The sequence below is a fragment of the Pteropus vampyrus genome, unplaced genomic scaffold (assembly GCF_000151845.1).
Source record: "Pteropus vampyrus isolate Shadow unplaced genomic scaffold, Pvam_2.0 Scaffold195, whole genome shotgun sequence".
Taxonomy (NCBI): Eukaryota; Metazoa; Chordata; class Mammalia; order Chiroptera; family Pteropodidae; genus Pteropus; species Pteropus vampyrus.
In genome coordinates, this window is record NW_011888976.1 from 1,008,583 (window position 1) to 1,022,842 (window position 14,260).

Here is a 14,260-nt window from a genome sequence, read left to right on the forward strand (position 1 = left end):
GGCCCTGGGCTGCCTCCTCCCCTCCAGGTGGCATGAGAAACAAGCCAAGGCCAGGAGGCAGGATGGATAGCCTTGGGACACCCCTCACTCCTGAGAAAACAAAAGCCCATTATTCAGAAAGCTCAGGGCAGATTCTTTCTTAGGGCTGCTGGTATTTTTTTCTTAAGCGTGTACTTTTGCTTTAATAAAACTTGTGCTTTCCTACTTGTTGTTTGTTGTGTCCATGAATTCTTTCTCATGGCATAAGACAAGAACCTGGTCACTGGAGCAGCTATCCAGCATCAGCTAGGCCACACACACAGTGACAGGTTGTTTGGAGACTTTCAAATGTCAGTATCAGTGTTTTCTCTTGGTCTGATCAGTTTCCCTGGAGTAGAATTCTCTCAAGCTCCTTTCTGGAGAGTGTGAAGTTGGTCACCAGCACTCTGATTCAATATACAGACTTTCATTTGATTTTCCCACTTTATTTTTCCGGTAAGATGCTCATTGCCCACCCTCAGCCATGCCTGAAGTATCCTAGTCTAGAGACTCTCCATTTCACCTCCAGAGATCAAACCTTCAGTCTTTATATGGGAGAAAAGAGACACTTGTCTGTCTGCATGGACTGGGGGAAGAAAAATGAGAGTCAGACAATTCCTTACACAAACTTTTAAACCTGCTCTCAATACCACCTTGTTCTCCTGCCCTGCCTGACAGGTAATGAGTGCTTCTGATATCTGAGCCATAGTTTTAACTTGATTTTGGGGGGCTTCCTTCACCCTTCCCCATTCACAGGCCCTTAAAATAAAAGAATAAAAACCCAAATCTCTTACCACTCAATTATCTGTTTTATATCTTCCAAAATTTTGCTGACATCTATTATCTGCTATAGTCTCCACTCCTATTCTTTTTGTCTTTTATAATCTTTTACTATGAATGGCTTCATTTACCATATTAAATCAAAAAATTACTGCCTCTCTTTTAAAACTCTTTTCCTTTGACTTCTAGGATACCACTCATTCCTACTTCTTTTATGTGCTTGCTCATTCTTTCCTTTTCATGCTTCATTGGCCTTCCTTTCTTCTGTTTGTGATCTAAATACATGTTAGTCTTCAAGATCTCTGTCAACAACAAAAATTCTTTTTTAATGGTATTAACAACCTGCTACATTTGAATAATTTCTAAATGTGGATGCCTAGTCTAGATTTCTCTCTTAGGTCCCAGAACACTATTGTCTAACTACTTCCTAAACATCTTCATCCAGAAATCTCACAGGAATTTAATCTCACTATGTCTAAAATGGAATTTATCTTCTCTTCCTTTTTCCTGTAGATGGATTTGGTATTGCTCTCCTCTTCTCTTTCAGAGCTTTTAATCCATATCTCTGTTAAGCTATTGCAACTATTTATGTCTACCTTTTCCAAAATACTATGAACTCTTTAAGGAATTATATAGTCATTCCTTCAAATATTTACTATGCATCATGTATAGTACTAGGTACTTCTCAAAGATTATCAAGAGTGATAATCTAGGAATTTAGAGTCTTAATGAAAGCAGGGAGGTATCTTATTAATAATTTAATTCCTAACAATTCCGACAAAAATACAGGTTCCACAAATGTTTGTTACATGAATATAGCAGATAAAAAAATAATATAAACACAGATTTTGAAAGCCATTCCAAACTTCCTCTAGTATGTTGAATATCTAAATATTTTATTTTAAAAATGATAAACATACATAAATAGTAATTTATTGCTTAAAACTCTCTCACCCTTAGAACAAAATCTGAAGTCCCTACCGTGACCTACATGGTCTATATGATATAACCCAGGGGTGAGCCAACTACAGCCTCACAGGGCCAAATCCAGCCTGCTGCCTGTTCGGTAAGGTTTTATAGGAACACAGCCAGGTCTATTCATTTACAGATTGACCATGGCTGCTTCCACTACAATGGCACAGTTTGGTAGTTGCAACAGAGATCTTATAGCTTGCAAAGCTTAAAATATTTATGATCTGGTCCTTTATTATTTTTTAAAGGCATTTTTATTATTCTAAAACTCCAATTTCAGATCCACTTTGGGTTTTCAAACAATTTCTATCTCACACACCCTTTCCCCAGATACATGTACAACTCATACAGCTTTGCTGCATCTCTGATCAAATCCCACACACTACCACTTTCGTTCTCTACTGACTTATATTCTTTTACTTTTCTTCAATGGACTTATCACTACTTGACATATTTTTAGTTTATTAGTTTTTGTCTCTTCAAGAAAATGTAAATTCCATGAAGGCAAAGCTTTGTCTTGTTCATTTCTATACCCATAACAGCTAAAATTACACCTGGTATATACATAGTAGATACTTAATACATAGTTGGTGAATGAATGAATGCATGAACTGAGCATCTATTTTTAAAGAGTCCAAAGTTGAAAAAAGTATTTGAATGTTCTCATTCTAAAACTAACAAATACATATAAAAGGTTTTGAATAGTACTAGTACATGAGTGCTAAATAATAATCAACTGCTGCTATTATCAATATTGAAATTATTTAAGGTTATTTTATCAAATCTTGTGAATCATTAGTGGCCTGGGATTAAAGAAGAAAAAAATAGTGTTTTTAAAAAAGTTCCTAACCACTGGTTCTCAAACTTGGAGTGGAGACTTCAATTCTTTAGGAGTACTAAAGTCAGAGACCCCTCAGAGACTCAAAAGAGAACTTCCCTGTAATGATAACTGCAGGTCTTAAAAGAGCTATTTGCCTTGGCACAACTGAAAGATAAAGTAGAGGATTTTCTTTCTTTTTGAAAATTCTCTTTTTGAAGGATACTCTAGAGAAACGATTATTCATTTTCCCCTATTTTAAAACCATATTGTGAAAAACAACAACACATAAAAGAGGCATGAAACACAAAAGCACAGGTTAATAAAATTTTTTAAAGCAAATGTCTGCAGACTACACCCCAAATTAAGAAACAGAACCTAACCACCACCCCCAGAGCCTCCACATTCCCCTTTCCAATCCTGACTTTTATGGTATTTAATTTCTTGCATTTCTTTATAGTCACACTACCCAAATATGCATGGCTAAATAATACAATATAATTTTAGTGGTTCTGAACTTTATATAAATGGAATACTGCGGTATGTATTCTGTTATATCAGGCTTCTTTCACCCAATATACCTCAATGTATTTATCCATTTGACTACTGAAGGTCTTTCAGGTTGTTTTGAACTACTGTGAATAATGAAGATGTGAACATTCTTAAATTTGTACCTATACATATGTCATAAACATTTCTGTAGGGAACCTACCAAGGAGTAGAACTGATGGGTATAATAAGTCTGACATTTGAGAATCATCACCTAAACACTTAGTTTAGTCAGAAAACATATGGTAGAGTTGCAAACATGATCAAATCTTGTCAAAGTCTGAATAGAACAGAACCAAATTTATTTCTAGGCTTATAAAAATAAATTATGTACTAAATATACTACTATACACACAAAATAAAAATTAAAAAAACACAAACAATGTATTCAAAAGAAGCTCAACAGGAGCACAGGGATGCCTAGACTGGATTCAGTTCTTAAATGAAGAACATCTTCACTTTCCTCACTTAACAGCTACAATTTAAGAACTGGATTCAGTTCTTAAATGAAGAACATCTTCACTTTCCTCACTTAACAGCTACAACCAATTGAAAGCAGAAGATAAACAGTATTGACTATCAGTTACTGATATCGGTTGCCTAGGGATCTTAAATAAATTGACAGAAGAGTAGACAAAAATAAAAGAAATATATAATCTGATGTTGTACTGCCAACGTGGAAAATATTTCTAAATCTTGAAGTTAGGTTTCATTCAAAAAATAATGTTATGACTAGGGCATCAAAATAATGTTATGACTAGGGCATCAAAATAATGTGCTTGAGACCAACTTTTTAAAATGTCACGCATACTGGTAATTAAAAAGTTAATTTCTAGAGTGTCAGAAACATATTACTTTAATAGGAACAATAAAGCTATATCAATCAACTTTCACTATCTTGTGACTGGGAATGCAAAGGAGGAAAAGAAGTTACTTCAATAAGAAAGCTCCCACTAAAATCCTCTCCCCACGGCCTCCCACCCCAAGTAAGTTTTCTACCTATCAGTAATGTGTGTGCCAGGCATTACTTAGAGGGCTCAGTAAATACCATCTCATTTACTTTTCATAATAATCCTATGAACTAGGTACTACCATCCCACTTTATAAATGAGGAAATTGAAGTTTAAAGAGGTCATACTGCCCAGAGTCATAACTACTAGTGAGGGAGCAAATCAAAATTCATATCAAGATTCCTCTGATCCTATTCTAAACATCAGAAATGAAAATAAGCTAAAGTCATCTAAAGAGTTATTAAAGAGAAATGGCAAAGAAACTGAGATTAGAATTAACATCAACATACGATCAAAGTAAAAATTAACAATCAGCATTCAACATCAAGCCAACAATTTCCCTTTAGAGAGTAGCAGTTCGAAGTAAAAATAGAGCTTTAGAACCTCACGGGGGAGGTCCTGTGAGGTTGCTAATTTTAATAATACAGAGTTTCACAAGGTTATTAATTTCTGCAACAAAATAAAATTAGCAAAAGCAATTCCTGCTATCATAGTCTGCATTTTCATAAAAACAGTTCCAGAAGCTATTTGTCCTAAAACCTAAGAATAAGGAAGAACAAAAGAGGAAAAATATTTGGAATTCAAGGGCAGATTAAAAACTAAATGACTTGACTAATTTCAAGAATATGAAAACAGATCTTTAAAAAAAATCTACATACTAAATCACTACTGGCATGAATTTTAAGACTATCTTCTGTGCTGTTATATATTGGGAGGAAATCTGGTAGAAAGCTGGAAAGCTAGCTGACTAGAGAAATGACTGGTTCATAGAAACAACAAACAAAAACTCTCCAATATATTCTAGATTGGACAACTACTCTAAGAACAAAGAAACAGAAAATTAGCAACACCTAATTTAAACTTAAGAATTTTCCTTTAATGGGGACAGGGCATAAACTACTATGAGCCGGGAGGGAACCACACCAAGTGTTTCTATTCTTTGTCATAAACTGCTTTGGCTTAGAGAAATAAAAGTTTAAAAAATGAAAAAAATTTAAGACTGTTTCAAGTTGAATATGTAATCAGAATAATTCAGAGATTGTTCATAGAGGCTGATCTCATAAGTGATGAACAGTAAACAGTCACAAGAACAACACTGATTTAATGTATTACTCCAAATAAGGCAATTTCTGTGTGAGAGCAAAGCCTTAGAAGAGAAAGAGAAAGAAGGAGGAATGAGAGGAGTGACTGTAGTTTCAAAATGGGGGTAGGAGGCAAGGAAAGAATTTTTTTTTAAATTGGGAAAAAACCAATAAGACATGAAATATCAAGAAAATTAGACTCTTGCCTAATAATAATAAAAACCGGCTCTCTGGATTCCAACCGAGTTTGTGGCAACGTGGCTAAATACATCAAGAAGGTCGTAGTCATTGGTAAATACAAGACCCATTATGGCACCTCCCTCAGGAAAATAGTGAAGAGAATAGAAATCAGCCAGCATGTCAAATACACTTGCTCCTGTGGCAAAACCAAGATGAAGAGACAAGCTGTGGGGATCTGTCACTGTAGTTCCTGCATGAAAATGGTAGCTGGTGGTGCCTGGACCTACACCACCACTTCTGCCCTAACAGTAAAGTCTGCCATCAGAAGACTGAAGGAATTCAAAGACTGGTAGAAGCGCCACAATTTGAAACACTGCTAGCCTATAATAAATGAGTTAATTTGTGTAAAAATAAATAAATAAATAAATAAAAACCATTAAGTCTCCTAGTAAGCATGGATTAAGAATATAAAGACATGAGGTTTATTTCAGGGCACTTGTTAATGCCATCTTCAAAAGGGAGATGCCCTTGGAGTAGGGCACAGTTTATCTCTACAAAGTATATCTCAGAGGAAAATTTCTCTGGCACCCAGCAATAATGCCTCTGCCCTCTCCCAGGCAGAAGACAGCAAGAGAAATCAAAGGGGCAAGCAGCAATCCAGAGAAGGCTGTCTTTCACTCTATGCCCGTGAAGTGATGGCAGGGATCTAAGTCCTTAGATTCACATTTTACACTTTATCTTTTCACTCAGCATACAAGTTAACCAAGTGACAAAAGTTCAAGAAATATGTATGAAACAGATTTAGAGATACACGATTTAACTGAGAAAGCATTTTCAGCAGACAAAAGTCTCAACATATTCATTAAGTTTTGTGGTAAACTGGAAGTAACTAAAATTTGCAGAGAACATCAAATGTAGAGTCCTCCTTAAACCAAACTTCATTCCTGAAACACTGAAGGAGGAAATATTGCTCGAGCTTTATATCAAGTTTTACTAAAGTTAGTGGTTAATTTTAGATTTTATATGGTGTATTTTTATACAGAAAATTTAGTTCACGATTCTGGAATTATGCAAAAAGTTATATTTAAATCTGTTCAAAATCTAATCTCTTTGCCTGGGATTAAGTTTTCTTCCTAAAAAGAATTAAAAGAAACACAGTGTATTTTACCATAAAAGGAAAACAAATTGAAATGTGTTCCAACTCATTTAATTTCCTGAAATCACCTTAAAACTGAGAGAGTCAACAACCAAATTGTCTCTTATGGATTCACACACATAAACTGCAAAAACAAACAAACAAAAAAAAACCTCAATAAATTAAAAATATAGAAGTGAATCGTTTGCTTTCTAATTTTTAAAATAAAGGTGAATTTATTCTATATGAGTACAGTAAATAATGAAAGCTAGCTATTTAATATTTGCTTTTTAAGAGACTGGAAACAAGAATATGAAGTCTCACTGCTCACAAATATGCACTTCATGTTCAAGATCATAAATCAGTTCAAGATGCCTATCTATCAAAATAATGGTAAAAAAGTTTGTATGTGCTTGACAAAAAATAATCCAAGTGTTTCAAAAGCTCATTTGTGTAAGATTTTTGCTAAAATTGCCTTGCTTGCCATAATACTTATTAAACATAACAGTTTCTATAATGGCAACCTGTTATAAAATAATGAAAATTTCCCTTCTGATAACAAATTCAACCAAAGATAACCCTTACTATGCCAACTCTATCCAAATTTAAGAGCCAAAAATATTTGAAAAAATGAGATAAAACTAGTATCTTCATTAAGCAACTTGATACTGAAACTCAGAAACCAAACAGATTCAGATAATGGGCTTCATTCCTAGCTAAATTTATAGTCTCAACTTTCACTGTTTGCACTTAGGGACCAAATGGATTCAGATGTCTAGAAATATCTGCATTTTTTTTTTTTTTTCTGCTCCTTGGTTCATTTTTTGTTCACAAGTACAGGATTTTATACTCACTCCTCTCCTCACCCATGTACTGCATTTAGCATTTTCCAACGTCATTACATAGTTCTCGTAAACATTTCACTGGCTAATTTCCCTATTGAGAGGATTGTTGTAATTTACATAAATTCTGACTGTTTATTTGGTCCATTTTCTCCCAGTAACTGTGACTCGATAAAGGCCTCCAAATATCATTTTCTTTACTTAAACATTCTGTGTTATAACTACAGCTAAATATTTTACATATTTTATAATATTTTAAATGATTCCAGAACTGTTAGTAAAACATTCTTTTGATAGTTCTCTGTTCTTACTTCCTTAGGCTCAAAATATAAATCTCAAAAGTTCAAAATAAAGATAACATTAAAAAATGGTTACATATAAAATTTCCAGTCAAGATGGCAGAGTAGGTAAATGCTGTGTTTGCTTCCTCTCATGACACCAAAATTACAACTACAGAACAACCATCATTGAAAATTGCCTGAAGTTTAGATGAACAGAATTTCTACAACTAAGGATATACAGAAGGGGCCACCTTGAGACTGATAAAACACATCTATATCACTCGTTGGGTATAATGCAAAGAAGAGACAAAGATGATATGTAAGCATATTCCTTTTTTGGTCATAATATCACTCCTCGGCTTGTCAAAAAAATCACCTGTTCCTGTCACAGCTTATTCCAGGTCTATCTAAACTATAAAATAGTTTCCAAGGTGCTTAAAGCAAATAGATAAAGGAGGACTCCACTTGTCACCCTGTCTACATTGCAAAATCATTCCCTTGCTATTCTTAGAAAGCTGTACCTTCTCATACATGACAAGTGACAATTCTGACATATAGCTGGCTGAAGAAAGCGTAAATATGTGCAATAAATAAAAATATAGCTCAAATAAGTGGTCGCATGCAACAAAACTAAGTATAAAGTCCTAAAGATTTATACTTTCGATTATATATTCTGCTTTTAATTGGTTTCAGTGGGTACCAATTTCTTCTAAAAGTGAAATAATAAAAAGATAACAAAAGTAATAAAAAGATAACAAAAGATAACAAAGAGATGCACATATTTTTGCTTTATAAATTTTTTTTCCAAAAAATTTTAAAAGTTAAAGAAATGTTATATTTGTTAAATAATTTGCCTCAAAGTAATATTAAACTTATATATGCAACATTATAGTGTCTAAAATGGACAAAAACAGAAGCTTTTCTAAATTATTATGTAAAATCCCTTTAAAAGCATCTCTAAGGAGTATATTTAATCTGCTGAGTTTGTGTCTGCTCTAATTGCCATGTAAGACCCTTACAAACCCCAAATGCTCCTGAGATGGGGTAAGAGGCACACTGCACATGTGTACACACTCACTAAATGAATTCGTGAGCATAAAAATATGGAAAAACACTCATTTCAAAAGAGAGCGCTAATGGGAAGAGAAAAATGCCTGACAACGTATGTGTCTGATAGAAAAAAGTACAAATATCATCAAAGAACTATACAACACATAGTGACCTTTAATTGTCACTAACAAGATCAAGAATATCTCAACCTCATGACTAACAAATTTAAGCAGCCACGTGATTTTCAAGTAAGAAAAAATCACGATACTTTTGTTCAGAATTCAGCAGAGGTCTACCTCAAAAGCAAATCTATCTAGCTTTAAGATATTATTAAAGATATCCTTGTATAAGTTCCTTAGGGTAGGCAGTTGATGTCAGACTATAGGACAATCTGTTGCTACTCCTTTCTCTAGAAACACCTGCTACCGTTATGGCCATCTTCATAACTGAGTGCCCAAACTAAGTCACTGTTTTTATGGCTTCACTTAATCATTTAAGAAATTTATTTAAGAATCTCAAAATCCAAATCTGTGACAGAATTAGAGTTTAATTAAAACAGGTTAATGTAAAAATAAATAAATAAACAGACAAACAAACAAATGATAAAATAAAAAATAAAACTAAATTAAATTAAAACAGGTTAACAGTACTACTCTCTTAAGTAGCCACACAGAAAGTATAGGTTCTTGACATTCTATTTTATATCCTGCTCAATACCAATTTTTAATTAACGAGCTTCAAACTTCCTCTTTTTCTATGGGCAATATGAAGTGTTCACCTCCATCTGTGAAGGAGAGTACAACAGAAATATTTTTCTCAAAAGAGAGAAACATAAACAGTATGAAAAAGTTCACTACTATCTGAAGATGGTTCTTTGTACACTGCTACAATAAAAAACACACTGAGATCTTAATTTTTTCTGTTATTTTTCAATTTTAGCCCCTAACTTCATTAAAATCAATGTGAAAAATACTCTGTACTCACTCTGGCATTCTATGAATTGATGAAAAAAAGTGCAGTCCCCGCCACTCTTTGAAAACAAGTGCTCTAATAAAGAAAGAAACACCTTTAAGGATATAGTCTGTTGCTGTTTTTGAAAACCAACAGCAAAGGTAGAAAAACTGAAACGTTTTAACATGGATAACTCTGAATTAGATTAATAAAAGTTTAATATATTTTAATACTAACAGCAGACATATTTTGGAGTTAAAAGACTGAAAATTGTAATTCAATAATCATTAATTTATACTCTGAATGGTTAGCTTTTAAAGGTGTAGTTTCTATCCAAAGAGCTCGAGAAAACCTAGAAATGTATTGCTTTAAAAAGTTTCTCCCATTTTAAAATACACCTTTCTCCATGAGAGCTTAAATAACTTAAATACTTTCAAATTTTTACATTTGTTCTTACTGAATCCTTAAAATTTTAAGAAACTAATGCAATATTTTAATTCTTACACTTTCATTTCACAGGTAGTCTTCTCCTTTTTGTCACACTTAATCTGTACTTCATATACATTTAAAATATTACATTGTTTATCTCTGCCTAAATGATTAAACTTGATGCCTGCACATTTTAAAATAAGAGCTTGGTAAATAGTTTTGCTCAGGTCAAACAGAATTTGTTTTTGTTTTTGTTTTTGTTTTTTAGGTGCATAAGATCAGACTCTAACACAGTAGTAGAATAGAAGTTTCAGCTTTTTTCTTATAATCTTTGACTTAAAGAGTTAACTTCTAAATCTGGATAACATCCTTCAATTATATATTTGTAGCTTTCAAAACTGCCAAACAGACTTTGGAAGTTCAAATGTTAAAAATATACTCTAACATGGTAACTATCTGGAAAGTGTGAAAGCACTAAAATCTGTCAAAGAGGACAGTGAGTTAGCACCACTTAAACCATTAAAGTCTATTTTCTCTTCTCTATCTCAACCCAGTTCATCCCGCTTCATCTCAACTATGCTTAAGAGGCAAGCATCTCTTACTCTGATCACTCATCAACCTCTCTTGACATCCTTACTGACAGCCCTCCTCTTTACCTTCATTCTCAAATCTATCATTATCCTTTATCTAGTTACATGTGTGCAGCCTATAGTCATCATCAGTATAAGACAAAAACATGGGAGAAGTTGCTAAAAATCATGTTTTAGAAACCAATGCATTACATACTTAGAATAGACACAATATAGCCCCAAAAAGAAAAGAAAAAAAACTTGAAATTTAACAAAAAAAATCCAATGCAACAAAAACTTGAAATTTAACAAAAAAAATCCAATAAATAGTGGTTGCCAACTGGAGCCAAAAAATCCAAATACGAGCCCTCAGTTGAATAGTAATTACCAAGATAAAAAGTTGTTTTACATAAATCCTATTAAGCTATAATATTTTCAGAACTCAAACTATACAAACAGCACTGTAAAATATGAAAACTCATTTAAAACCAAATTTTAACCTAACTAAAAGACTTTATAAAACTTATTTGAAACCTAACTAACATCACAGGACTTTAGATGACATTTATTAATACAGGGCATCCCACCATCACTCACCAAGCCAAAAATCATCCTTCTGTCTACTCTGATTTTAACATCTAGACTTTACATTAAAATATTTACTTCACTAGTTTAGATAAAATACAAGATTAAGTATATATGTATATGACTTCCACAAAGGCATCTCCTAAGACACATGAGAAAAAACATCTTTCAGATAAGACATGTAAAGGATTTAGATCATGACACTTTTAATACTCCATTACTTAAATTCTGGCTCTTGGGAACTCGCTCGCCAAAACTATAAAAGATGTCACTGATATTCCAAAAGGAATCAGATACTTATGCGGGGGGTGTAGTGGGGACTAGAATAATGTGTCTAAGATACTTAATAGGGTCGTAGGAATGTAAAGAAAAAGATGGATCCATAAACATAATAGAGAACCATGATACTTAAAATGTGTTTTATTTATACATATGAGTTTCCTATGGATTTTGATTGTCTATAACTGTATTGTCCAGTACAATAGTCATTAGCCACATGTAGCTATTGAGCTCTTTAAAGAATGTGAAATACTTCATTTATAATCATTTAATACTGACTACATGTTAAAATAATATTTTGGATATAGTGGATCAATTTTATTATTAATCCTGTTAAAAAATGGGCGGAGGACCTGAACAGATACTTTTCTCAAGAAGACATCCAAATGGCCAACAGACATATGAAAAGATGCTTAACTTCAGTAGCAATTAGGGAAATGCAAATAAAAATCACAATGAGATACCTCACATTTGTTAGAATAGCTATCATCAACAGGACAAATAATAACAAGTGTTAAAGAGGTTGTGGGGGAAAAAGGATGACCTTCACACACTGCTGGTGGGAATGCAAACTGATACAACCACTATGGAAAACAGTATGGAGGTGCCTCAAAAAACTAAGAATAGAATTACAATATGACCCAGCAATCCCTCTTCTAGGTATTTACCTAAAATAACTTGAAAACATTTATCCTCAAAGATATATGCACCCCGATGTTCATAGCAGCATTGTCCACAGTGGCCAAAACATGGAAACAACCAAAATGTCCATTGACAGATGACTGGATAAAGAAGATGTGGTACATATATACAATGGAATATTACTCAGCCGTAAGAAAAGATGAAATACTGCCATTTGTGACAACATGGATGGATCTTGAGATTATACCATGCTAAGCAAAATAAGTGAGACAAAAAGTTGAGAATCATATGATTTCACTCATATGTGGGATATAAAACGGAAAGCAACAAATAAACATGACAAACAGAGACTCATGGACATGAACAGTGGATTAGAGGGAAGTAGGGGAGGTAGAGGTAGACAGGGGTAAAAGGGGACAAGTATTTAACTTTGGAAGGAAATTAACGGAAGGAAATTTAACTTTGATGAACACACAATGTAATACACAGTTGATATATTATTGAATTGTACATTTGAAATCTATTTGATTTTATTAACTAATGTCGCCCCAATAACTGTAAAAAATTAACTGTATTATTTAAAATAATTACTAGAATTTTACCTGTTTCTTTTTATATTTTTAATGTAATGACAAAAAAAATTTTTTAATTATGTATGTGGCTCTCATAATATTTCTATTAGGCAGCATTTTTCTATATCCTCTAAGATATATTCAAATTATGCTTATTAGACAAGATTTAAAATTTACAGTATAAACCTGTGCTTATAGCAGCATGTTAGATATAAGTAATTTCAAAAATGGGGTTTACTAGAGAAGTTTTAATCTTAATATCTCCAGATATTTTTGAAATTTTTGAAATATTTTTGAAATATTCTCTTATAATTATACTTGGTTCTCTTTCTACTATTTAAAGAGTAATTTTAGTTAAAATCATATCTGGTAGCCTATTATGGCTATAGATTTTGATAATATTAAAATACTTAATAATTGGTTTATTATTATATCTCAAATAACAAATGATTCAGAATAGATCCATCATATTCCAAAATCCACTCTAAGCCTGATGTAATGAAGCTTTTGTGAATATCCAGATATTTACTACTGTTTCTTTAAAGATATTCTTTTTTTAAATTAAATTGATTGAGGTGACATTGGTTAATAAAATTATATAGTTTTCAAGTGTACAATTCCATAATATATCATCTGTATGTTGCATTGTGTTTACCACCCAAAGTCAAATCTCCTATTAGTCACTTTCACACTATTCAATTTATCACCACTAAAAAAAAAACACACCAGCAAGGGAAAAATAATTATAGTAAGGAATACCTTAAAGTATTCAAAATATCTTATTTAGTCTTAAATCAAGGAGTTGTCTACAGCTATTATCATATACATCTATTGAAATTGGGAAAAAAAATATTTTAAGCAGTAATTTGACAATTCTAACTAGTATAAAGATGGTTCAGTATATATAAAAGAATTCTCTTAACTAAAGGAAAAAATGTTCCCAGCTTGAGTTAACACTAATATTAACAAATGTATGCTTAAGTTAAAAGGGTGAAGGATTTGAATAAAAAGTATTCATGCAGAGGAAAAAAAAGACAATAACAACAGAAAACATAAATTAAGGATGACAAGCTTTTAGAAGATTAGCATTGTCATTTTACATACGTTTGCTAAATATACTTAATAAACAGAAATTAGTTATACTGGTACAATGAATATAAACTACACCTTTAAAAATTCTCAAGTTGAAACTCAGTCAAACTGTAATTTTAAAATGTCAATGTATTTTATAAAACATACGGAATAGTCAAATAACAATGATTAATGAAACTTTTTAAAAATTTAGTTTCAAAGTTTACTATATATTCAATATTAGGTCTTGACCTTGCAGCTTACATATAGATGATTACTTGAGCCAATTTTGCCAGTACTTAATTCAAAACAAACTGACCAAAGAAAAACAAAACAAAAAGTTCCACATAACTTTATCAAAGTTTGGTTGCTGCCCCAAAACTATAAAGATATCACCTGATACATGAAAAAAATATTTAATAAGAAGTTCTGAGTATCAACCTTGA

At 32.4% G+C, this 14,260-nt stretch overlaps 2 protein-coding genes across 12 annotated transcripts in view; one reads left to right on the forward strand and one right to left on the reverse strand.

Annotated features, from left to right (window-relative positions):
- SLMAP (sarcolemma associated protein) overlaps positions 1 to 14,260 on the reverse strand; it is a 131,581-nt gene that overhangs the window by 45,432 nt on the left and 71,889 nt on the right. For 5 of the 11 annotated variants that reach the window (XM_011371780.2, XM_023537647.1, XM_011371783.2 and 2 more), the window contains one exon: positions 9,701 to 9,763. The exons of the other annotated variants lie outside the window; for them this stretch is intronic. In XM_011371780.2, the coding sequence (XP_011370082.1) occupies positions 9,701 to 9,763 (63 nt within the window). The remainder of the gene's footprint in view (positions 1 to 9,700; positions 9,764 to 14,260) is intronic. 11 annotated transcript variants of the gene reach the window in all.
- LOC105299867 (60S ribosomal protein L37a-like) lies at positions 5,384 to 7,661 on the forward strand (the record flags this gene model as incomplete). The annotated part of the gene is made up of 1 exon (XM_023537634.1): positions 5,384 to 7,661. A coding segment is annotated over one exon (378 nt), but the record flags the coding sequence as incomplete, so codon positions are not given.